The sequence below is a fragment of the Nipponia nippon genome, unplaced genomic scaffold (genome assembly GCF_047370975.1).
Source record: "Nipponia nippon isolate SJK-2023a ecotype South Korea unplaced genomic scaffold, ASM4737097v1 scaffold_3, whole genome shotgun sequence".
NCBI classification, from domain to species: Eukaryota; Metazoa; Chordata; class Aves; order Pelecaniformes; family Threskiornithidae; genus Nipponia; species Nipponia nippon.
Genome location: NW_028262347.1, coordinates 51,517,525 through 51,543,441, shown reverse-complemented (window position 1 = coordinate 51,543,441; position 25,917 = coordinate 51,517,525). Strand labels below are relative to the sequence as shown.

Sequence of the window (25,917 nt, the reverse complement as noted above, 5' to 3'; positions counted from 1 at the left end):
TCCCATTTACATTGCTGCCCCGAGCCTTCCTGTGAGCAGCCCAGGATCAAAGTCTCCCCTGGATGCTTAGGAAAACCGGGACTTGGGATTATCTCTCAGTGCCTTGAATGGTAATACCCTGAGCCTCACCTAGACTTTATCCACCCGGACCACATGGACAAGACCTCCAGAGTGTGCAGAGACATCAGGAGCTTGGGCTGTCCCCCTCCAGAGACTTACAGGGGCTGAGGAGCTCAGACAAATGCAGCTGAAGAGGTTCCAGTAGGGATGGTGACTCGGTCCGGTCTTGAGAGCAGATCCAACATCCACGTAGCCAACAGACAGACATGCGTGCAGAACTGGGTTTAGATATTGAGTGTGAGAATATTGTAAGAGGATCCCAGCGACACATCACTGTGGGAGGGTTAGTTTGCCAACTATGACTGAAGAAGAAACCGCTACTGTTAAAGGTGGAGGTAGAAAGTTGACAAAAATAAATGTAGTTCTTTGAAAATTGTGCAAGTTGTCTTAAAAACACCTAAGAGGGGTGTGCAAATACGTGGAATCACTGTGCATGAACAGTTTTCATAAATATTTTAGTTAGGCAACAGTATTTCTCCTCACTTTAAAGTTCCAAGTTAGAAACACATTGGGATCATGAGAGAGCCTGGTCAGTTTACTTTACCCGTGTACTCTTTTTACGAGCTTCTGAAAGCACCATGATAAAGTGACCCTGCAGAAAAAGTGAATTGTGTCTCTTGGCCCCATCCCGCTAACGCTGTCTCAGCAGCCTCATTAGAAACAGCAAGAACTGGACAGCACTACTGGAGGAGAAGTGAGACAACTGGGGCCTATAGATTTCAAGTTTTAAACTGAAACACATTTTCTGTGATGACACAATTAGAAACACAGAAACAGATGTGCAAGATTTTGATGCCGTCATGAAAACATCCTGATGCATAATGGATCCAAAATGAGAGGGGGGATCTGAAGTGCTCACTCTCTGCATCAAACCAGCGGTTGTTTATCGTGGCTGAGAAGCTGCAACCCCCCCCTACGAACACATTGCGCAGTGGCGAGCAGCACCATGCACCCTCTTTCTGGGCAGGTTCGTATGAACCAAAAGCCAATCTGCTTGAGTATGGATGCAAAAAAATGAGACCAGCCCAGTCAGGAGGGAGTTTTCACCAGGTACCTCTTGCCCCAAACGCAGGCAGCCTGTGCACGGCTGCCCGGCCCATCCCGGGGCAGAGCAGGAGGCGTGCGCGAGCGTAAGCGAACACAATTCAGGACAAGCAGGACTGGAAAGCAGCTAGAAAGAGCTGGCTGCATTTCAGAAACTCTCGTTTTAAAAGGACCAGTGTGAAGACACTTCAAGTTTACAAAATAGGACATCTGCAGGATGTGAATTTACAAGTTTTTGCCTATTCGAGTTTCTGTAATGAAACCCGAGACTGAAAAAGTACTCGATAGACGGGGAACAGGGGCCAGATAAGAGTTTGGGTTGGTTTTTTTTCTCCTGTGAGCTGCCTTGCAGAAGTTCCACACGCGGTAGGCACAGAGAGGCGGGAGGGAGTTCGAGCGGCTGCGATCCCCGGTACAGGGTGTTCGACGGTCGCGCCTCGGCGGAGAGAGCCCGGGCAGCGGGGCGGCCGCGGCGGCTCCGGGCAGCGCCGGGCGGGAGCGGGGGGCCGCGCTGCGCTCAGCCCGCCTAGGGAAATGCGGAGCTCTCACTCCGGCCGAACAAGGACGGTGCCACCGGCGACAAAAAAACACGAGTAGATGTAGGAAGGGAGATAAGGAAACCCGCTGCGGGGGAGCCCGAGACCCCGCTCCTTCCCGCCTCAGGGGAAACAGGTGCCCTGCGGGCACAGGCCGGGGGCAGAAGCAGCTCCTCGGTGCCTCGGGAACCGGCTCCCAACGCCCGCCCGCCCCGCCCGCCTCAGCCCCCCCCGCCCGGGCAGCGGCCCCGCCGCTCCCCGCCCGCCTTCCTGCGCCCGGCCCCGCAGGACCGGCCCGCTGGGCCCGGCCGCAGGCCGGCGGGCGGCGGTGGCGGCGGGGGGGGGGAGGCCGGGGGAGGTGGGAGGAGACGTGGGAAGGACTTGGGTTGCCACTACAAATCTGGTGACAGACCCGCCGCCGGCACATGGCGAGCGGCCCTTCCCGCCCCGCGCTCGGCAGGTGGGTGCGGGGCGGCGGCCCGGCCCGGGGCGGCCGCGGGAGGTGCGGGGGGTGAGGGGGTGCCTAGCGGCGCTCCCCCGCCGGCTCGACGCCGCTCGCTTCCCCGCGGGCCGCCCCGGGCGCCCGCTCCCCGCCCGCGGGCGGGCGGCCGCGGCTGAGGGGAGGCGGGCGCGGCGGGAGCGGGGATCCCCGCGCGGGGTGGGGGGGCGGCCTCCGCGCGGCGCTGACGTCGCCGAGGGGCCGCTCCGAGGAGGCTGCGGCTCGGGGCGCTCAAGATGGCGGCAGCGGCGGGTGACGGGTGCGTGCGGGGGGGCCGGCGGGCGCGGGACGGCGGCTCTGCGGCCCCGCCGCCCGTTGTGTGTGTGTGTGGGGGGGCAGGCGCCCGGCGGAGGGGAGCGGCGGCAGCCCTTCCCCGGGGGAGCGGGCGGGAGCGGTGGCCGCGGAGGGGCACCTGAGGAGGGGGCGCTGGTTGCCGCGGGGGTGAGGCGAGCGCGGCGTGGGGCCGGGGGAGCCGCCGGGGCGGGAGCGAGGGGGCTGCGGCCGTGCCAACGGCTCTGGCGGGGGAGCGGGGCCCCCGGGACCGTCCTGCCCCGCCGGCCGCGGGCAGGAGGCGTCCCGCCGCCTCCCCGCCGCGCTGGGTGTGTGGCCGGGAGCCCGCCGGGCCCCTCGCCCGGCCCGGAGGGATCGGAGCGGCGTGGAGGTGGGGGAGGCCGGGGGGAGGAGGGGAGGGCGGCGGTGAGCCGCGGGGCGGGCAGCAGGGCCGTAGGTGCCGCTTGTTGTCGGCGGGAGGCGAAGAGTCGCGCCATGTCGCGGGGCGCTGGGAAGCGCCGGACCTCCCTACCGAAGCGGTGGTGGGCACGATCGCGCTCCGGCGTCGAGCCGCGGGTGAGCTCCCCCGGCGTGTCGTTGCTTGGGAGGGCTGTCGGACGAGGAGCCAGGCGTTGCCCGAGGAGCTGTCAGAGCAGTCGGGGATGCTTATTTTTCTGAATAGGAAGAAGTGTCAAGTGTAAATCCGGACTAGTAAGAAACGCGACCCTTTTCATGCTTCCGTGAAAGTGCTTCAGCCTGAACTATTTGTTTACCTTGGAACTCTCCACTGCAGGAAATGCGCGGTTATTTGCAGTACGGGGCACTGAATGTACATGTATGAACATACCATATGAACGTAAGAGTATGTTACTGAATGTAACGCCGCGCCGGTGTCCTGGTGTAAACGGCTGCTTCTAGGCAGCACGCTGTATGTACGTCCCTCAGCTGGCGAAAAAAAAGAGAAGAAAGTTAAATGACGATCTGCGTGGCTCCAAAGAAAGGAGGCTGGGGGGGGGGGGGTGTTCTTGTCAAAGGCTGTACTGTTACAAATCGTGAATAATGCACAAAATTTCTTTTTGAAGTGCTGCTTTGATTTTTAAGTCTTGCTGTTATGCCTGCAGGACTGTAGTGCGGCTTGAAGTTATGCACATCAATCTTTTGTTGGAGTCTTTTCTTCAAAAAAAAAAAAATGTTTAAGAAAGCAGTACATATGCCTTCTACTTAGCATACTTGTTATCTAAAACTTTCAGTTGTTAAAGTACCCACGATTCCTGTTTTTGCGGATATTAAACAGGTACTCTGAACCCGCTGAAAATCGGTTGGTAAACTGTCATCTGATTTAAAAGCCAGAATATTAATGGCACACGCGAGCACACACACGTGTGTGTATATATTAGTAAAACTATGTACTGCATTTCAAGTCTAACGCTTGAGATGGACTGTTTGATTTTTTTTTTCATTTACGTGCCAAGCAATTAATTGCGAAAGTAGTGACTAAGGGAAAAATATTTCCTTTTGTTTATATTTAGAGTTACAATTTTAAAATTTATCCGCTGCGAAGATGCATCTTAATTTCTTGTTTACATGGAACGCAAATGGAAGAAAACCATATTTTCTTGATTTCTAAGTTGTAGTTTTTTGACATCGAGTACTTTTCACCTCATGAGTTACCCCAAAATGTACATTTTGCCAGCCATTCTTTAGTGAAGCTAAAGAAACGAGCACGTCAGGAAGGTTGAAATATGGTTCAATGAAAAAAAAAAAATCCTGCTCCGTATATCTTTATTTCTTGCTTGTGAAACTTCGGCGCAGGGAAAGACTTTTACATATCTCTATTTTCCCAGACAACTTAATGCTTTCAGTAGTGCTATTCTGTATGTTAGTACTTGTTATTTTGCTTACTACTTCAGCTCAGGTCTGTGCTAAGAACACGGGGGGCTTGATCTCTGAAGTGCTGGTCAACTAATTCACAGTTTCTTTGTGTGTGTGCACAGAACTGAACCTCGGGAGAGAAGAATGCAGAAACTAGCGCTGAATAACTTTCTTTAGGGAATTTTAACGTTGTAGCATTTGCTAGTACTATTTTATTCCAGCTGCAGCCTTTCTAGTAGGCATGGGAAGGAGTATGCAGTGGTTTTTAGGTTTCTTCTACCATTAACTGTCACGTCACTCCTGTTTTGCCCTGAGCTATGCTGTCTTGCCAAGTCTTGGTTCTAAGGTAAAGTTTTTAAGTTTTGTGACTTGATGTAGTCTCAGTACTTCAGCGCTCCACGTCTTAAAACATTCATGCTGTCAGTGTGCTGCTTGACACTCAGCTGAGTTTTCTTGGTCTCGGTTTTGTACTTTTAGCTTTTTCGCAGTCTTTTCAGAGATTCCTGTCTTTTAGACCAAACTCTGCATTTTGATTTCTTCACGTTTTCTTCAAAGAAAGACTTCTCCCATGCCAAGATGTCTCCTCCCCCTCCCCCCTTCCACCCCATCTCCTTTCTCCACACATCGACGTAGGTGGGAAAATGTCATGCTGGCGTGGTTGCTGGTGGGGGAGCTGGGGCTTTAGGTTTTTCTCTTCGAGGCGCTGATCTTGCGCTTTCGTAGAATCGTGTTGCTTTTGCATGAAGAGCTTGATTGTGCAACCCTGCTTTACACAGTGCTCGTCCTGAAATCAGCAAACTACTTTTGTCCTCGGTCCAGTATCTGGTTACAGTGAGGCGTGTAAGTAGTTTTGCTCTTGATAATACTTTTTAAATGGAAAAAAAACCCATTTTTTTCTGACCATATAATATTAAAAAGAAGGAAAAATAAGGCACAGTGTTTACACAGTGACTTTAACAAAACCAGAAAGGGTCGACCTGTCAGACTCCTCTGACTGACAGCATTGCTGTATGTGACAGCCCTGTGGGAAGGCAGGGTTTAGTGTTCTTTTCTGGCCTGCTGGAAAGGACCGTTACTAATATGTTATGCAAGAGAATCTGTTTCTGTTAGCCCAAAAACACAAAGATGAGTCTTGGCTCTTAAAATCCTGTCTACCATATTTAATTCTTGCAGCACGCTTTACGTAGGTGTTACTTTAATATTCCAGGAAGAATTAACATACATAGTCCAACTCTGAAATATATGTGAATTTTATCAGTGTTAGAAAAGCTCAGCTTTGTTGGGGAAAACAGGTTGTCAGACTAGGAGAAGACATGGGATAGCGCTAGTGATCTTATTTATAAAGACAGTATAAAAAGCAAACTTGGTATGCACGACTATTTGTAAAAGAATCTCATTAGCAGCCTATGAATAGACTGCCTTTTAGAAGGAATGAATGTTATGGGTGCTAGCAAGCTGAAAAAGTTCAGCAAGCCATTATTTTTGTGATCTGTTGACCATAGCACACAAGGGATCTCGACCTCCCGTAATACACTATGGCTGGTACTTAATCTGGGAGTTACTGAATGGGTACCCAGAGGTCATGGCACCTGAAATTTTTCAGTGCAGTTAGTATGGACTGGAGACAACTCTTAAATAAATTGAATGAAAATGATTAATATGGGCATGTAAAACTGCGTACACTTCCTTAGTTTCACTACAGCTGGCTCAGCCTTTTTTGTATTACAGGATAAGACCTATACAACACATGCAATGCTGGATGCTGGCTATGTGCTTAGAGGGTCATTATAGCTCTTATGCTGGTATCTGTGTTGTAACATTTTAAAAAGCACTAGCTGTGGGCCAGTTAGCCAAACAAAGCCATTTTTTGTTAAATCTTTTAACTACAGTTTTTATCTAATTACCACCTGAAAATGAAAGCTTCACTCCTACCCAGCTGCAACTCTTTACCTGTTTCCCTTCCTTAGTGGTGTCGTGTCGTTGTGTGTTAGGGTTCCCTCAATCTAATGCTTATTCTAACCTAGACATCTGTTCTAAATTGAGTAACCTGTTCTTGTGTATTTCAGAACTGTAAAAATGGAGAAATAATAGCATATCCAAGGATAATAGCTGGAATATAATCTTTTGGGTTCGCTCCAGAGTTGTCTAAATCACTCGGTATTTTTGTAGCATGGTTTACTTATCTGTAAAACATAGAATCCTGGACCTTGGTATTGTACAGTCTAGGCCAGGTCCACAGTATGGATGCATTTGTAATGGCATAGCTTGTCTCGCTTGGCATAGCCTGGATATTTGACAAACCCTTGGTACTCCTCAGATTAATTAACCGTTTCATCTGGCAAGTACTGCGCGTAATGATATTGGTGCTGTGTGCTATTTAGCCCTTCTAGTCAGTGACATTGCGGGCACCAACACCCCAGATCAAATATAGTCACTTCCTGACACATCCTTTGTCTCTAGATGATATCTCTCAACTAGAGGTAGTCAAAAGAAAGGTGGTAAAAGCATAAAGAAAGAATGAATCACTGTCTCTTTAATTTTTGTTAGTCAGAGCCTGCCTGTTTGTTTTAGGTAAATGCACCTTATAGGAGAAAGCAAATACAGCAGCTTTGAACAAATACGTGCTACCAGGTAAACTTATTAAAGGATGTAAGCCAGTGCTAGCCACATTTTTAAATGATTTTTTTCAAGGCATGGATTAGAAAGATCTGTTCAAAATGCAGTTTTTTATAAAGTTTGGAGCAACCGAAGTTGCTGTCTGATGGTATTTCTGTCTCAAGTTCTGCTTTTCCAGGTCACTCTTTTCCTTTCAGAGGTGCTAGGATGACATGTTAAAACGTACTTATTGAAGATACGTTATTGTAGAAAGCACTGGTATAATGGGCTTGCCTGAGCACAAAGGTGCAGTGATTTAATTAAAGGTGTGGTTTAATTAAGGGTTTGAGTTGTATAAAGGCTCATTTGTCTGAACTGTTGGCACTGTGTAAACATAATAAACTTAAGTGAACTTTGAATTTCTGCACCTGTAAGGTTAGGGGTAGAATTAAGAGGAGCATTTTAGAATTTTACAATCACAGAATGGTTTGGGTTGGAAGGGACCTTCAGAGCTCATTCATTTAGTCTGAGCCCCTGCCATGAGCAGGGACATCTTCAGCTAGATCAGGTTGCTCAAAGCCCCATCCAGCCTGTCCTTGAACACGTCCGATGACGGGTCATCCACAGCTTCTCGGGGCAACCTGTCCCGTTTTAAGTTGTGTTTGTATCCAAACTCTATAAAAGTGTCTTTTAACGAAATCAGTGCTCCTTTGGGAAAAAACAAAACAAAACAAAAACCCAAAAAACCAAAAACTGGCCCAATCTAAAGTGTAGCTAGGATGCTTCAGTCCTGAGCCAGAAGGTACTGGGAGTATAAACAGGCGTACGCAGACCATTTAGCCTGAATGTTGAACTGCGTCGAACTGCTGTTGAGGCTGTTGATTGTGGCTCCACATGACTGACTGCCTTTATATGTTTGGTGGGGCTTAGTTGGATGGAGATCAGGATCTTAACCTCAAGTATGAGGTTGGTATACTGACACCTGTAAAAGTGATACAGTTGGGTATTTATGAACTGTAACTTGTAACTTTTTTTTTAGTTGCAGATTGAAATACTGTGGACAGAAAATAGTTTGGATGATGATGTGTTTTGCCAGCGTATCTCTGCAATTTCAGTCTTAACAATGGATAAGTGTAAGCACATAGGACGTCTGCGACTGGCCCAAGATCACTCCATTCTGAATCCCCAGAAATGGCATTGCATGGACTGCAATACTACTGAATCTGTGTGGGCGTGCCTCAGCTGCTCACATGTGGCGTGCGGAAGATACATTGAAGAACATGCACTAAAGCACTTTCAGGACAGCAGTCACCCAGTGGCGTTAGAAGTAAATGAGCTGTATGTTTTCTGTTATCTCTGCGATGATTATGTTCTTAATGATAACGCAACTGGTGATTTAAAACTGTTGCGAAGTACATTAAGTGCAATCAAGAGTCAAAACTATGAGTGCACTACTCGAAGTGGGAGGACTTTGCGTTCTATGGGTACAAGTGACGATTCTTACCTTTCACATGGTGGTGCCCAAGCCTTGCTTCGGAATGAAGATCGCATGTTCACAGCTCTCTGGCACCGACGGCGTGCGTTCCTGGGCAAAATATTCAGATCATGGCTTGAGTTGACACCTACTGGAAAAAAGATTTTGGAAGAAGAAAGGCGTTGGGAAGAAGCAGAGGAAAAAAGGGACAAAGCTAGGAAGAGAAGACAAGAACGAAAGCGTGAGCTGAAAGCAGAGATGGAAAAGATGCCTCCAAGAAAGAGCAGTCGTTTACAAAATCAGATTAGAATGTCCTCAGAAACAACACCCTGCCTGCAAAAAACATCACAGAGCATGGAATCTGTGGCAGAGTTGAAAAAAACGTATACCTCAGATGAAGTAAGATTGAAAAAAATAAGTGACTCTCCAATTAAACGAAGGCCCACGGTGACTCCTGGGGTAACAGGACTGAGAAACCTGGGAAATACGTGTTATATGAATTCTATCCTGCAGGTATTAAGTCACTTACTTATTTTTCGAGAATGCTTTTTAAAGCTTGATCTCAACCAAACTCAGGAACTGCTGGCAACAGCAACCAATGGTAAAACTAGATCTTCGTCTAAACACCTGTCAATAGCTGCCTCAACATTACATGTGAATGAGAACCAAGAGAAAGTAAAGGGTTCATCTTCTGTGAGGCGGCCTAGTTTATCCTCTGGATTAAGTGGAGGAGCATCAAAAAGTAGAAATATGGAACTTATTCAGCCCAGGGAGCCCAGTTCAAAGCATATTTCTCTCTGTCATGAGCTGCATACTCTGTTCCAAGTTATGTGGTCTGGCAAATGGGCGCTGGTGTCTCCTTTTGCCATGCTTCATTCTGTGTGGAGACTAATTCCAGCCTTCAGAGGATATGCCCAACAAGATGCTCAGGAATTTCTCTGTGAACTTTTGGATAAAGTGCAGCAGGAACTGGAGACTACAGGGACCAGATACCCAGCTCTCATCCCTGCTTCTCAAAGAAAACTTATAAAACAGGTTTTGAATGTGGTTAACAACATTTTTCATGGACAGCTATTAAGTCAGGTATGTTTTATATTTTTTTAAGATGTGTAATGTAGTTATGGATTTATACTGGTCAGTGGTGGGCATACTTCAAAGGCTAATACATTTATAACTACTGAGGAGGGATGGGGAGGATATAATACACACGGTTTCAGAAGAAAGGTCATTTGAGTACTCCTAAAACGTTCAATAGAAGAGTCACCTGATAAACACAAAAGTCTTACATTTGATACTTTAAAGCACACCTTTGTAACTACTTAGAAATACATGACTTTGCTATTAAGCACCAACTAATTTGCAGGAATACAGAGTTTACAATTTTAAGTATCAAGTTTATCACTATAGTGTTACTAGATAAAAGGTGTTAAGGAAGGTGTTAATCTCATCTAAGTGGAAACTGATTAAGTAATGGATACCAAGCAGGGAGTTATTTCAGTAAATAGCTTGGAGATTCATTACTACAGAGTAATTGTCTGTCAAGGTGCTATGTACAGGAATACTACTTTTCTGTTACAACACAAAGATACAGAAGGCTCTGTCACCACAGGAACCAAATTTGTGGGGTGGAGGCAACGGTTGTTTTCCCTTTTTCTGCCTGACTACTCTCCTTTTTTCTTCTTCTTCTCGGCTTCCTGTTAAGTACTTCAGTGTGTCCACTTACTATTATGCATATCTCAGCTGTGTGTCCAAGAACTGATTGAACAAACAAATGCTGGGTTCTGTTGAATTACTCTAAAAACTAACAACATTGCAGCAGGAACAGAGGTTGAGAAAGTCTTGCCTCCCTGGAATTGGTCTTTACTGCACATGGACATGTTACTGAGGGAGTGCAGAAGCATTTAATGGATATGTTGTGTAAAGGAGTAGAGGTTTAACACAAATGGACAAACATGTGGATGTTCCGATTGTTCTGACTATGTGATTGATGGTTTAATGTTTTAGTATGTGAAGCTAGAAATCCAAGTGGTTTTTGACTAAGGTAGGATTGTTTACTGCTGTGATATCTATAAACTTTATAATAAGATAACAAGACTTTTACAATTAGGATTGTTCACAGCATATATTAGCTTTTAGGTCATCTTAGGTTTTGTGTAACTACTAGAAACTCTTATATCTACTTTTATTAGTAGATCATCCTCTGTCTTCCATTTGGGCTAGTGTAAGAACGTTTCTGTTGGCATACTTCCTTTCCTCGGCGTAGTTAACGTATCTTGTATGAGGGTTGTGCTAATATAAGTGTCTAGTATATTATATCATTAAAGCTTTCTATTTGAAAATCCCATTCCTCTCCAGAATAGTAACTTTGTTAGTAAAACCAAGTAATTGCTTAAGTATACTAACAAGGCTTGGTTGCATTCCAAGCCTTCTAACAGGACTACTTTTTTGGATGAATTTTCAAGGCTCTGAAGACACTAAGCATTATTTCAGCAGTACCACTTCTTTTACATGTTTTTAACTTTAAGTGAAGAGGCTTGTGACTAGAAACCCTCCCACCTTCCTGAAACCAGGGAGGGGAATAGTGAGAATTCACTCAAGTGTCATTGAGTAAGACTGAAAGGGAATTAAACAGTTTTGAGCTGTCCTGTGACTTCTGTGACTACAACACACAGCTCTTTTACTGCAGCTGGTCAAGGTCTGTGTGCAAAATACAGCCTTGATGAACTTCAGAATGCCTCAAATGAGAGGAACAAGGAAAAGAGTATTGAGGCTGTTACCTGTAGTAATTTCTCCCTGGCTCATTAGGCAGTTCCCACAGACAAGTGTCCAATGCTTTACCTCCTAATGTTCCCTTTGTTTTCTGCCACTCCTTTGTTCCAGTTTAATCTTCTCTAGCACTTTTGAACATGATAAATATTAAAAGCAAAAGGTAACCCCTGAAGATTTACGTTTCCTCCTTGATAAAATTTATTCAGGTCATCTTAATGATTCAGACCCTGGTGTTTGCACCTGGAAGGATGAGCTTTAAAAACTCTATTAGGCAATTACTTTCCTCAATAAGATTCCTGCATCATGATTTCACTAGGTGTTTGTCAGAACTGGCACAAACTGCTATAACGATGTTAATAAAAAAGGCATGAAAACATCTGTGCAGGGCTGAAGAAAAATATGAAAGACTTCTTGCTATATTGCCACATCTTTGATGATGTTGCCTCCTAAATCTTTGTCCTTGTATGCTTAACTTTACCTACAAGCTGTAAAGTATTACAGTTTCTCTCTAGAAGATAGTTGGAGCCATAGCCTGCTGCATTTATTAAAAATAGGATGGGATTTTAGTCTATTTTATAAACTACATCTTAATTCGGTGAATAAGAGGAACTGAGAGGCTTGTTTCTGTGCAGCAGTTGCCTTCTATTTTAGGATCACTAAAAAGGTTGTTATATTTACTATCCCTTTGTACTGAAAATATTAAAGATATTTGATTCTGTGAGGTACTCAAGTGCAGTGAAGGCAATCTTCTTGACCTTCAAATCTCAGGAATACTATGAACTACTCTTGATACAGTGCACAGAGGATCACTTACAATGCAGATAAGCTGTATGTTTACTTAGGTTTCACATTACTTTCACATGTGCAATAAAACATTTTCCCTCTTCTTCTAGCTGTTCTATTTTAACTTGAAGGAGTCATAATCCTGAGTTTGCCATCAATCTGTTGCTATTGAAATGGCTGCCTGATTCAGCACTGCAACTGAATTTAGAGTATAAGATTAAGAAAGGAGAAAATTGGGTGTGTGAGATTTTATGCAGATTACTTTTTGATAACTAGAAAAAGCTTTACGTGATGTCAAAATAATTGCACCTTTTATATGAGTGAGTTGTTTTTGTTTTGTTATGTTCTCAGCTGATTTGAAGTCTTCCTCATCTACTACTTGAAATCTTTTAGTATTTTATGGAATACTAAATTAAGTAATGAGTAACTCCAGGAATAGCATGAGAGTGGATTGCGTCTTGACTGCCTTTTTTTTTTTTTTTTAATTTATTCCAATATCCTTTTTAGGATTACAACCTCTTACTCTGCAGTACAGACTTCAATACCCAATACATCTAAGGGAAGTAAAGATAGGGTATGTAGCTACAAACCCCTTCCCCTCTGTTCTTTCCTTTTTCACATGGTAGTCTTCCTCCAGTGATTGCCTGGAGCAAGTTGTACTCTAGCACTTTATTGGGCAAAGGAGTCTGTGTCTTGCAAACCTATGCTTTCAGAGGCAGATCTGCCGGATCAGTGGCTCATCCCTCTCAATCCAGTTGGGCCTGTAGGCAGATGCCAATATGTCTATTAAAATCCCAGTTGTTTTCAGTCCCTCAGTGCTTGTACTCTTGTTGAAGGCACCCACTGTCTCCTGTCCTTGATCCTTCAATAGGAAAGGAGAAAATACTGCACTATGAAGTTATGTGCCAGTGGTAAACTGACCCATACCGATCCACAGATCTTTGAAGTACGCTTCATCAGCTCAAGTAGGTTAGCTACCGTCTCTCTCAAGAGTTTTTTGGCTTGTGTTTTTTTTTAAATGGTCCCAGCTAAATAGTTCAGTATGCAAACAATTTTTTAAGTATCTTTATTTCAAACTTTGTCCGTATTAAGCAAGGAAGTGGGCAGGTGTATTTTTAAAAATCCAGAAATTGAAATAGCAGATTTTAGCTTCCCAAGTAAATGTATATTTTCAGCACTGCTTTGGGAAAATTGCGTCCCATGTGTCCACAGAAATCATACTAGCAGAAACTCTGGTGTGTGTAGTTATACCAGTATTAAAATTTTTGTCAGGATGATTTATACCGGGGGGAGGGAGACAGGGAAGCTATTATGAAGTATTTGTGAAAGCTGATCTAGACAATCTAGGTGATCTAGGAAGCTAGCCTAGCAGATCTAGGAAATTTGCAGATATTTATGCTGGCAAAATCTTATGTGTAGACACAGCTTTTACCTCTTGAACTTCAGCTTTTTAACTAAATTGGTTTACCCTTAGGATAACGTTGAGTACACAGGTTTTGATTGCTTGAAAGTTAGAGGGCCATTTTAGATAATATTTGAAGATTTTAATGAGTCAAGGCTATCAAGACATCAAAAACGGTGAAAGAATAGAAATGTGTTTCTGATAACGGCTGATTTGGAGGCACTCTTGACGTTGGAGTATAACACATACATGTCCCAAACGAATTGCCCAATATAACTGTCCCCCAGTTCAACCCATATAGTACAAAGCTTTCTGGAACTAAGAAGTGATAGTTACTAAGGAAAAGAGATACTGGCTGTTTCATGTATCTTGTGCTTTTTGGCCACTACATTGGTAAAACTTCTACCACTGTGTTGGTAAAACCTTAAAAACTTTCTAAAGTTCAAAATAAGCCTCTTGTCATGAGAATTACCAGAAAAAAAAAAAAGACTTTTCTGTAAGCCAGACAGGATGCTTCTAAATATTTTTACCTACTCTTAAATAATGCCAAAATAATTCAGATTATTGAATTTCTTAGTATTCTTAATTTTGTGTCTGAAGAGATGTAAAGGTATATTTGAGTCTAATAATAACAAAATAACTTGTCCAAAATAGTCACTAAAGATCAAATTATTATTTTAGAAAACTTTTTTGTTACCAAACATTGTGTGTCTTCCCTCAGTTGCTCAGTGTTCATTCTTCATTTTTATGAGAACTTCCTGACAGTTAAGTTCATGTGCACTTGTGCACATGCACATACACACATGCATGCACACACAGAATGGTTGAGGTTGGGAAGGACCTCTGGAAATCATCTTGTCCAACTCTGCTTAAAACAGGGTCAACTAGAACAGGTTGCTCAGGGCTGTGTGCAGTCAGGTTTTCCAGAGCACCAAGGATGGAGATGCCATAACCTCTCTGCTCAGCCTGTGCCAGTGCTAGACCATCCTCACAGTAAAAAGTTTCTTCTTCTGTCTAAGTGGAGCCTCCTGTGTTTCAGTTTGTGGCTGTTTCATCTTGTCCTCTCGCTGGGCACCACTGAGAAGAGCCTGGCTCGGTCTTCTTGCTTCCCCCCATCAGGTGCTTACACACACGGATAGGATCCCCCTGAGCTTCTCTTCTCCAGGCTGAACACTCCCAGCTCTCAGCCTCTCCTCATACGTCAGATGCTCCAAGCCCTTTCATCATCTTCCTGGCCCTTTGGTGGACTCGGTCCAGCATGTGTCTGTCTCTCTTTTTCTGGGGAGCTCAGCACCAGACCCAGCCCTGCAGCTGCGTCTCCCCAGGGCTGAGGAGAGGGGAGGGATCACCTCCCTTGCCCTGCTGGCGATGCTCTGCCTAACGCAGCCCCGGAGGCTGTTGGCCTGCTTTGCCACAAGGGCAGGTTGCTGGCTCACGGCCGGCTTGTCCCCCAGGTCCTTCTCTGGGGAGCTGCTTCCCAGCCGCCGCCGGTGGCTGGGGTTATTCCTGCCCAGGCGCAGGACGTGGCGTTTCCCTTCGCTGAGCTGCATGAGGTTCCTGTTGGCCCCTTTCCCCAGCCTGTCTGGGTCCCTCTGGACGGCAGCAAGGCCACTCTGCCTTGGTTTGTGTCATCTGCAAACTTGCTGAGAGTTTTAAAAGAATTGGCTCCAGTATCGACCCCTGGAGTACACCACTAGTGGCTGGGCTCCAGCAGCATTTCATGCTGCTGAACACAACCCATTGAACCTGGCAGCTCATTTTGTTTTCGCTCCATCTCACTGTCCATTTGTCTAGCTCACACTTCATTTTTTCTGTGAGGATGTTATGGGATACAGTGTTGAAAGCCTCACTGAAGTCAAGATAAACAACATCCACTGTTTTCCACTCATCCGCTGGTTATCTATACCAGTAATCTTATTGTAGGAAGAAGGCTATCAGGTTGGTCAAGCGTGATTTTCCCATCATAAATCCACGGTGACTGTGCCCAATCATCATCTTAATACTTTTGGAAATGGTTTCCAGGTTTTGCTCCATCGGCCTTCCCACAGATCAAGGTGATGCTGACTGGCTTGTAGTTCCCCAGATCCTCCTCCTTGAAGACAGGAGTGTCACTTGCTTTCTTCCTGTCCTCCCCTAATTGCCATGACCTTACCAGGACCTTTCAATGATGAAGAACGGCCTTGCAACATCATCAGCCAGCTCCCTCTATTCTTACAGTTTAATCAGGGACAGCTTCTAATACAAGGCAAGCGGAAGGAGACGGGCAATCAGGATTTACTGTGGCTAAAAAAGACCCAGTAAGGGAGGTGAAAAAATAAGGTTTGTGCTGATTTATGTGAAAGCTGCTTGGGTACCTAATTCAAGGAAGAAAATTAATGTTGAATTACGAATGGAGTGTTTTACTGAACTGGCGCATGTTGCAAAACAGTAAGGAGTTGTTGATGATTTCTTTATAGCGTGCTGTTGATTAAATTCAAATTTAAAGTAAGTGATCAAAGAAATACCTAGCCAATGTCATTTTAACACCTTTTTGGAGTGGTGAGGAACCCTTTATGAACTATTTGGGGTGGTTTTTGAAAGTCTCTTGTGAGGATTCCACTGCTTTTGAATCTAGTGCCTTAGGTAAAGCTCTTTGCCTAGATTTCTTTTACAGCAACACCAAACAGCAGTGAAAGTGAAGAGCAGTGCCTGTGCTGATTTAGTAACGCGTTTCCTCTACAGCAAAGTTGAGATTAGTTACCGTTTCTTCTTAGGACAAACCTGTCTTGGGCTGTGAGGTTTTTTCCCAATAATTCACTGTTTATTATAGCATTGCCTAGTAAGAACTAGCTTTTGATATCTCTAGGTATACTTAAAAAAAACAAACAACGGTTTGATTACTTCCTGATCATGTTTAAGATGGAATCTGAGCAAAATGCCTCCCCCCGGCCATGCTCAGCATGGCAGAATAACAGTGTGCAGTGCTCAGAGAAGTGAATATGCCAAGACCCAGCGAGTGAAGTAGATTCCAACAAATGTAGTATGTAAACTATGTTTAAAGTTTTAAAAGGCAGTGCCTCTCCTTGCAAGTCTTGCGCCATTTACTTGCTCAACCGGCGTATTTCAGGACAGACTGGCTGAGAGAAGGGGAAATGTGCAATCTTTGGGTTGTTTGAAGCCCTTCAGTTTTGGGTAGTATGCTGTGAGTTCAAGTCTGGGGGAGAATGCTGAGGGTGACTCGTGCGGTGCTGGGTATTAAGTCTCCCACTGAACAGGCTTAAAAACTACAAGAACTTCAGGTAGGTAAGAAGAAGATTTGCACTTAAAGCCATCCGTGACCTGTCAGAATGCTGATTTCTGTATTCCAGTCTCTGTGCTTTTATGTGTAGCCTGAATCACAAAATGGTTGTCAGGTTGCTTTCCGACTGGATGAAGATGACATTTTAAGTTCATCTATAGAAGGCCATTGAATCACAGACCACAGCTCGCTGTGGTTATGCTTATGTTATTCTGTTAAATAGATACAGATCATTTTGATGATGCTGTAAGCTCACCACTACAAAGTTCAGGGTTTTTTTATAACTGAAGAAACACAGTATGGACTGTCATGTGGAATTCCATATTATAGCAGTAGAATACTAATAAATAAAGAAAAAAATCAGTCAATCAATCAATCAATCCCCTTCTACTTTGGTTACTTTGCCGTGGAAAAAATCAATTACTACTCTTTGTATATATGTCTCATGTAGTGAAATCTTAAGTAGTAGTGAAAGCGCAAAAATGGGACTGGCCATCTTACTGTTCTTAAAAAAAACAAAAAAGAATTAGAGCAGAGATGGTAACAGTTGTCTTTCTTCCATGCAAGTGCAGGGGACATAGGCAAAACAGTTGATGATGGAGTTGGCTGCTTGTGCAGCAATATGTTAACTATTCTCTTTGGCTGCATTTAGGCTGAATGCCATCTGGGGCAGTGGCTGTCCATCAAATTATCGTGGGCACAATGATGCTTGTCTGAGTGGCCTCCGTGCTTAGCTTGAGTCAAGCAACTTGATCCAGCTCTTTTCAGTCTGGCCTTTGGCCCATGATTGACTACTGAGCTTCAACCAAACAATTGTATATAGTACCCGTGTTTCAAGGCATGAGAGGGTGGTCAGGGCAGAACATAAGGTAGAGTTTTCAGACTAGCTAAAAACGGTAATTTACTTTCTTTGCTCTAATGTAAACTTCTCATGTAGCTTTGTTATAAATGACAGCATTAAGGCTTCTTAAAATAGCAATTATGGAATATAATGAGGAGGTGAAATCAAACTCTGAATTTGTAAAATATAGTAATGAAAAGATACACGTCACTAACCAGATTGCTAGAGCAGACTCGCTTCCCTATTACTGTTGTGCATACTCATACCATAAAAAGTTACATTGGACAGATACATAAAGTTTTTGCCAGCCCTTTGAGTTCATGTGGTGTTTTTTGGTTTTGGTTTTGTTTTTTTTTTAATAAAAACCTCACATCTTGTTCAACCAACTTTTGAGCATTTATACAATTTCAGTGCTTTTCATGGGAAAAAAAAAAATCTGTGTTGTACTGTGTGAATGGTAGTGGTGTATGAGATAAAGAAGTCCGATTTAGGACAGAAAGAGAAGTGATGGGAGTGTTGTGAAGCCCGTGCTGATGGACAGGCCAGTGCAGATGGATTCCACAGAAGGGTAGGGATTCCTCCTGCTTGTTGAGTAATCCAGTTTGTAAGCTCAGGCCTGGCTAAGAAAAATACTTCCAACCTTTGTTCCAGCCCTGACTTACCTCTCATTTACTGTTGAGTGAGAGTGTGTACAGGAGCAGTTAGTGCACTGCGGCCGATATGGTTGAGTGTATGCTTTTCCGAATACATCAGGTTACTTGGCTGTTGGCAAGTACGCAAATCCCAGATAACTCTGGAGAGTTTAACTTTGCTGCAGCATCACGGTGAGGAGGAGCGTCTTGCATTTGAGGAAGTAAGTGCAGCTCTGTATCAGTACAGGATTTTGTCAGCACAAATCAGCCTTGCTCACAGTTGTATGATGGGATGAGAAGCAGCACTATTACATCAGTTTATCTTTTTTTGTTTTTTGAGAGGCAAAAATTGGAAGCTGGATCAATTATTTTTTTTTTTTCTTTGGGATGGTACTTATTAACTAGTTGGGAAAGAGTAAATAACCTAGGTTGTTAACATTGCACACTAAATTTAAAACCTCAGAACTTGTTAAAAATTATCTGTACTGAGTTCATGTATGTACTTCATCCTGAGCCTGTTAATCTTCAGTGTGCATTCATGTGCAACAAATTCTTCAGTAACTCATCAATTAAATAAACTTTTGGCCCAACAAGATCACCCATTTGTACAGCAGAAGTCTATTAGTCGTTCTGTGTTTATGCTGGAGTTAGCTTGAACTGTGGCCAAACATATCATTTTGTCTCCAAGTCTAGATTCCAGCTCTGAGTTACTAATAGTTTGTGGCTTTGAAATGTTGCCAGATGTTAGCACTTACAAAAGAAGCTCCTGTCAGTGTAAATTAAAACAGAAGATTCTCCTCTTTTCTGCCATGTAAGTTTGAAGTTTTGTTTTCTAAGAACAAGTCAGTGGTATTTTCTTCTTCTTAGGAAAGCTGTTAGCTGCTTTAACTTCTAACTCCACTGCTGAATATGTATGCTGGTATGCAAATACACATATGCATTAGGTGGCTAATGCATAGATCGTGTATAAGCTGTTGTAGTTAATGAATGCATTAAATCATTACTCACAAGAACACCTAGGAGGAAGGTACTATAAGGTGACAGATCTGTCCTTATATGAATGATCATGAAATAGCAAACAAAGCAGGGTGAATAATTAGGTAACAGCAAACCTTCAGAGGAAAACAAAGGAGCTCTTGAACAAAACTGAATGTATTTTTACACTTGTGTAGGCTTACTAACCTAACTGAAGAGAACTATGCTGAATTTATGTAGAACAGCAACACAAAGGCGTGCCTGTGAAATAACAATATTTGGATCCCTCATGGATTTTCATTCCTTTATTACTACGTCTTTGTATTAGTTGTTCCAAACAACTTGTGGTATTTTCCTAAATAGGAAGCATGCTTATAGAGATTTAATTTGGCAATTTTTCACCCTTGTGGTGCAAACCTAAGGAGATATTTGAGATTCCATTTACTGTAAAACATGAATGGTGGTGTCTCATCACACCCAGCTGTTATTCTGAGCTGATAAATAACAGTATCTTGACAGTCAGTCCTATGTGAAAATTTTGAGTTCCTTTAATCACTTTGGTGGGAAAGTTTAATTTTTGGGAAGGGGGTGGGAACATGTTGGATACTTACGGAAGTTCTGTCGAAGCTATCTATCTGAGCCCAATTAAAATTCAACTTATTTTCAGAATGTGTCTTTTCTAGAGCACTGAGGTTAGAGCTGCTTGAGTTACTGATCAACTGCAACTTCTAAGCCAATAAATACATTAACAGTCGAAAAATTACGTAATTACTCTTCAGGATTGTATTGTACTTTGTTGCATTCAACATACCAAGGTGAACATATCTTTAGTCTCACACATGTGCTTGATATATACTGGTATTTCTTTATAGCCTTTGTGAACTATGCTTGTTGCAGTCTAAATGGAGTTTCACTACTGCATAGGTTCAGCTGCTAATAGAAGTTATTCATCCACATGGATGGTGGAAAGCTGGAGGTCCTTTAGAGGAAGACGCAAATGATGTGACACTCTTCTATAAAGAGCTTGAGCTGGCTTTTAGAAGACTGCATTGCAAATCAACCCCTAATGTATTGCCGTTCCAGCATAGAAGAGCTACTGCTTTTAACTCACTTTCCTAAATATTGAACATTATCATAAACTAATTGTCCCCTGCTGTATTATCTGCATTTTCCAGGTTGACTCGTTTCACTTCTTGACATTTTATTTATGTTGTCTTACTGCTTGTCCTTTCCCTAGTGTGACGATGGATCCATTTACTGAAAGAAGAAATAAATTATTTTTACCTGTTAATTTTTCTTTGAAGAAGTGTGCTTCCTAATCCAGGCTTCCCTGGAAGACTTACAAAGTAAGAAGAATATGACTTTAAAATCCCCAGCTGTTTTGTTGTTTTTTTTTTTCTTCTTTTTTTTTAAATTAACCTAAACTATAGTTTCTCTCTTTCATGGAAATTTTCCATTTGGAGTGTTTCTTTTTGGAGAAAAGACTCCTGAGACTCCACCAGCTGCTTTCTCTTGGACGGTCCCAGACAGGCCACTTTGACACTGCTTTTGTTTCTCAGTAAAACATAAGAACACTTACCTGTTTGTGACAACAGCATTGGACATGCTGCTTCAGAGAAAAGAAATTAGGTGTATCATTTCTTTTGTTAAATGACTATGTCTTGTCTTTGGCCGCATCAGTTATCTCTAGGAAAAAAAATTTTTTTAAAGAGCTATGTTATGGTACACTTTTAGCAAAGTAAGTTTTTGAGTGTAAGCAACTGGTGAAATATTGTTTTACAGGTTACATGTCTTGCCTGTGACAATAAATCAAATACCATAGAACCTTTCTGGGACCTGTCCCTGGAGTTTCCTGAGAGGTATCACTGCAACGGCAAGGAGATGTCGACTCAGTATCCATGTCTGCTGACAGAAATGCTGGCCAAGTTTACAGAAACTGAAGCTTTGGAAGGAAAGATATATGCATGTGATCAGTGCAACAGTGAGTAAAGGCAGTATGTACTCATGCATACGTTCTCTGTGTAAAATATAAAGTAAACTGACTGTGAAAGCGCGGAAGGAAAACACTAGAACTCTTAAAAATATGGTGCAAACAAAGTCCTGGTGTGGTCACTTGACAGCTGTTACTCACCATCTAGAAGGTGGAATTGTTCAAAGGATGTTTTAAAGTGTGATGCTTCTCTTCTTAGATAAATTCTGATCACACGCTAATGGGGATTCTGATACTCCCAGCTGAAGAACCCACCAGCTTTTTAAATTAAGGTGACTAACCTGAGCGACCACAAGTGTTTTATACTTGCATCATAAAATAATCCTTGCAAAATGGCTCTCAGAGTGTATCCTTTTTAAGGAGGCACATACAGTAGCTATTTAGGTCCACACAAATTCAGTGGATAAATTTTAGACTGAAATACAAGGCTGTTATCGAGATTTGTATTGTGTAACTGTGTGTTTGGCCTCAGCAAAACGAAGGAAGTTTTCTTCTAAACCAGTTATACTCACAGAAGCTCAGAAGCAGCTTATGGTGTGTCGACTACCTCAGGTTCTCAGATTACACCTTAAACGGTTTAGGTAAGTAGTACCACAACGAACAGTGTTGCAAACTGACTGATTCAGTCCTGCTCTTCCATTGTTTGGGATCAATGTTTTTCAGCATCAGTTTAATTTCCCTTTACTAGTATGATGAGAAGTAGTTATTAAAAACTTCTTTTTCTTAATTTAAACATCAATAAGATACACTGTAAGTGGAAAATTAACCTTTTGGATTCCAACTATTTGCTACTTTAACATCGAAATTATTTCATCCTTCTTTTCAGTCAAAACCTACTAACCTTGCTGTGAACTCTGCTGGTAAAAAATTAATCTTGTGTTATCTTTAGGTAGAATAAATGCTTATATTCACTAATGTACAAATGGAGATTGTATTCAGTGGAAGTCTTACGTAACCAAATACATTAATGCATTAGCCTGAGAGTAAGGAAGTGGAGACTGCATCTCTGTGAACTCTTAGTCCATGTATTAGTACAGAGTCTGTCCCGAATACAAAGGAAACCGAAAATAAGGTAGAATAAGTGAGAAACACCACTGAGATACAATATGTGGGAAGTACTTCCCACTCACCGTTACACAGATCTTAAGATGGTTATTTCAGAAGATGAGAATAGTAGGTACCATAGACACATTTTAAAAGGTGTTGAAATAAAGGAGAAGTGAAAGAGGAAGCGGAGAAAAAAAGTGTGCAAACTAACATTTATTTTGTGCACAAAGACAATAGTGAAGATAACGCTTGTTATATTAAAACGTAATTCAGAATGCTGTATTCTTTCTTTGGGGAAAAAAAAGTAAGTTTTCATTTTACTTAACTTTCCAGGTGGTCAGGACGCAATCATCGTGAGAAGATTGGTGTACATGTTAATTTTGATCAAATGCTGAACATGGAGCCTTATTGCTGCAGAGAATCCCTCAAGTCCCTCCTACCCGACTGCTTTATCTACGACTTGTCTGCTGTGGTCATGCATCACGGGAAAGGATTTGGCTCGGGGCACTACACTGCCTACTGCTACAATTCAGAAGGAGGTAGGAACCAGGTGTAAAATGGGAGAAAGGGGTGCTTGTAAGTCTAAACTGATAGGCTTACTGTCTTTTCTCAAAGGCAGAAGGGAGTCACTTGTAGCTGAACTGCCTGGAATGAGAACTGCAGTTCTGTCGACCAAAACAGTTCAATTTTTGTATTGGCTTGTTAAACGTGTTCTCATAAATCTGAGGAAGCTAAGCCGGGCTTTTAAAACGTAGAGGCAAATATACCAGATCAAACAGTATACTGTTTCTACACAACTTGTTAAATGGGACTCACTAATTGATTATTAAATACAATGCAGTTGCTTCAAGTCAGTGTCCTGATGACTTTTTTTTTGGTGTTATTTCTTCACTGCAGGATTTTGGGTACACTGCAATGATTCGAAACTCAACATGTGCACTATGGAAGAAGTATGCAAGGCTCAAGCTTACATTTTGTTCTACAGCCAACGACTTACTCAGGCAAATGGCCGTGGTAAAATACCATGTCCTAGCACAGCTGAAAGTCAGCAGCACACAGAATTAGCTGACTGCTCCATGGACAACAGTAGCAGCTAATCCAAAGCCAGTTATCTGTGTGTATGGTAAAAGTTTGAATTTTCAGAACTATATATTTTTAAATGAAATGAAAGTACAGTATTGTACTTTTTTACTTTGAATCTGTGTACAATGTTTATATACTTTTGTATTAGTTGAAGTACTCTTTACAATTGTTAGTAAAAGTTTTTATTGACAGTAAGTAACTTTCTAAGTACCTAGAATTTCAATACAGCTATTTTTTTAAGAAAAAGATTGCTATTTGCATTTAACTCTTACCTCAGGCTGTTGTTTTTTAAGCTGGTTTTGTATTTTGATAATCTTTTTGAATTGGTTTAGAAAAATGACTTTCAATGGGCAACTGATGTTTCTCTGGTTAATTTCCTGTATATGCTTGTGTACATTTTTTAGTATAGTTCTAATGATACCATGATTCTTACTGTCTGCAGGAATTGCTACTAGGTCTTAGAATATTAACATTCACCAGCAAGGAATGTTTTACACGTCAAATAGTAACTGAGCTTTTCGTAGGAAACTTTCTGTGTTTTCTTTATGACTAAAGTGAAATTACTTTACAAGCTTCAAAGGAACCTTTAGGGGAGCTACACTAAAGATACGTGGATAAAATTTCTTAAAATATGAAATTAAGGAAATGGAGCTTGTACTTATTCTCACGTAAGTATGTAAAAGAGGAGTGTTTAACAGCACAAGAATGTATCTTTACCAACACTTCCATGTTTTAGCCTTAAGAAGCTGACAACTTAAAACTCAAGTGCCAAATTCAAAGTACTAACTTTGACAACTAGGGGCTTTTTATTCCAATAACTTAAAAAGCTTCCTTTAAAAAAAACCCCAACAACAAAACCACACTCGCCCACCCCACTGCCATTGCTACAAGAACGTTAGCACCCCCTTTCTTGCATTGGAGAAGCTTGTGTTAAACTGTAGCAAGCAGTGTCCGTTTCAGGAATCTCTAACACAAACCACTGAAAAGAAGCTGTAAAATTTGTATGAAACCATTTTCAATGTGACTGGTTTCATTAGCTACAACTGCTGTACCTTCTCCACGGTCCTACCACTAGCATTAACAGAACTCTGTGTTGAGGAGAACCTAACAAGCAGGAATTATCAGTCGTTCTCCACATGCAGTAGTTAATGCCAAGTAAATTTTAATTGTGAAGTTATTTTGCATAAGTCCTATGCAAATTGTTACCTCATCTTCTGCAAAGTTTATACCTCAATAAAATGCCTTAATGTGGACAGAAAGCCATGTGTGTACTGGAATTAGTTCCTACCTTAGCATTACAATCTTTTTTTTTTTTTATTTTTAAACTTTGCCTAACATGGGTTAAGGCATTAACTATAAGACCGTTGTGGCCATCTGTCGCTGATTTAACGGCTGGTTTTATTCATGACTTGTCCTGCCATTTCTATCTGTGTTTTTGAAAGATGCCATATTATAGCGAGCACATAATGGCCTCAGATCTCAAACTTACTTAATTAGGATGAGCACAAGATGAAGTAAGTAAGCGTGCAAAAGCAGTTTGGTCCTTTATTTTTTTAAGCCAAGGGCCACCTGCTGAAGCGAGGCAGTCTGACAAATGTACTTGTTATGGCTGTGCAGTCTTTCAAATACTTACCTCCTCTGCTGTCCTTTCTGGTGAGGAAGTGAATGTAGTTTAAACGCTTCTTTCTACTTACAGGTAGTTCAGGGGAGTAGAAAGGAAGGGGAAAGAGTTGTGCTAATTGCCTTTCAGAATTCCGATACTTTTTCTTCCCCCCCCCCGAGCATCTCAACCAGATACATAGGGGTCCCGAGAGACTCAAGCATTAATGGAAGAGTCTGTCTTGGGACTTGTAGAGGGCGATGGGAGTTCATTAGCCTCAATCATCGGTATTAAGCACATACTCAAGTCCCTTAGAAAAAGACTCTTACCCCACCATCTTTTCGAGAAGGGTTGCCTAGGCTGTGCTTACGGCTGCTCCCCTGCATTTCCTCTCACTGTAGCAAGCATTACTAAGTCTCAAGGCTTTCTCTAAAAGACATCATTAGCTTAGCGAAAGCAAATTCTGCTTCCTTGCCACTGGTGCTCTCTGGGGTAGAACAAGGGAAGGAGAACGGACACGCTCGGACATAGAGTTATAGTCCTAATCCAAGCAGCTGGAAGGATGGCGATGATTACTGCAGTCTAGCATAAGGATGAGCTAATTTGGGTGCGCTTTGGTTCCGAATACTTGCTGGTTCCTAAGCATCTAGCTCTCCCCCCTTCAGCTAGAGCAAGGCTTAAGCACAGCACGAGTCTACGCACTTATATTCTGCCTTGCTCCACTCAAGTAAGTATTTAGAATAGAGTTCTAATGGGAGCCAAGGATGTCGCAAGGTTCAGGACCAGTGACAAAATCAGCAGGTAGCCAGTAGCCATCACGCTGTAGGCCTTAGGAAACCAGACAGCTATTTGATCAAAGGCCGCCCACCCGTTTCAGCAGCAGCTGTTCCCAGGGTCAGGGTTCCACAACCCACTTGCAGGAGTTCTGCAGAGCTGTACAGCGCCTGTATCAGCAGCAGGGGTACAGTTAGGTGGAGTGGTCTGTTAGACGAGACCCAGGCAAACCCACCTGATGGTTCCAGAGCTCCCTCCTTTATCAGCAGGGAGCTGGTCTGGTAGCCAAGTTCCTCACATGAAAGACTGATCATGTGAAAGCATCTCCAAGAAG

The 25,917-nt window shown here is 42.7% G+C and overlaps 1 protein-coding gene across 4 annotated transcripts; it reads left to right on the top strand.

Moving 5' to 3' along the window:
* Positions 1 to 2,065: 2,065 nt before the first annotated feature.
* On the top strand, positions 2,066 to 24,457 carry USP44 (ubiquitin specific peptidase 44). 4 transcript variants are annotated; one of them, XM_087767445.1, is made up of 6 exons: positions 2,066 to 2,160; positions 7,976 to 9,493; positions 20,872 to 21,070; positions 21,552 to 21,660; positions 22,460 to 22,665; positions 23,024 to 24,457. In XM_087767445.1, the coding sequence occupies exons 2-6, from the start codon at positions 8,060 to 8,062 to the stop codon at positions 23,221 to 23,223; spliced, it is 2,148 nt and encodes a 715-aa protein (XP_087623571.1). In that variant the 5' UTR covers positions 2,066 to 2,160; positions 7,976 to 8,059; the 3' UTR covers positions 23,224 to 24,457. The 4 variants fall into 4 exon arrangements, with proteins under 4 accessions (XP_087623571.1, XP_087623574.1, XP_087623572.1 ...); XM_087767448.1 differs by having other exon boundaries at positions 2,136 to 2,160; positions 7,982 to 9,493; XM_087767446.1 differs by lacking the exon at positions 2,066 to 2,160 and adding an exon at positions 2,354 to 2,458.
* The last annotated feature ends 1,460 nt before the right edge of the window (positions 24,458 to 25,917 follow it).

Coding starts and splice junctions, on each gene's coding strand:
- USP44 (XM_087767445.1), top strand. CDS start 8,060: ATGGATAAGTGTAAGCACATAGGACGTCTGCGACTGGCCCAAGATCAC. Junction 9,494..20,871: donor ATGGACAGCTATTAAGTCAG/GTATGTTTTATA, acceptor ATTGTTTTACAG/GTTACATGTCTTGCCTGTGA. Junction 21,661..22,459: donor TTACACCTTAAACGGTTTAG/GTAAGTAGTACC, acceptor TTAACTTTCCAG/GTGGTCAGGACGCAATCATC.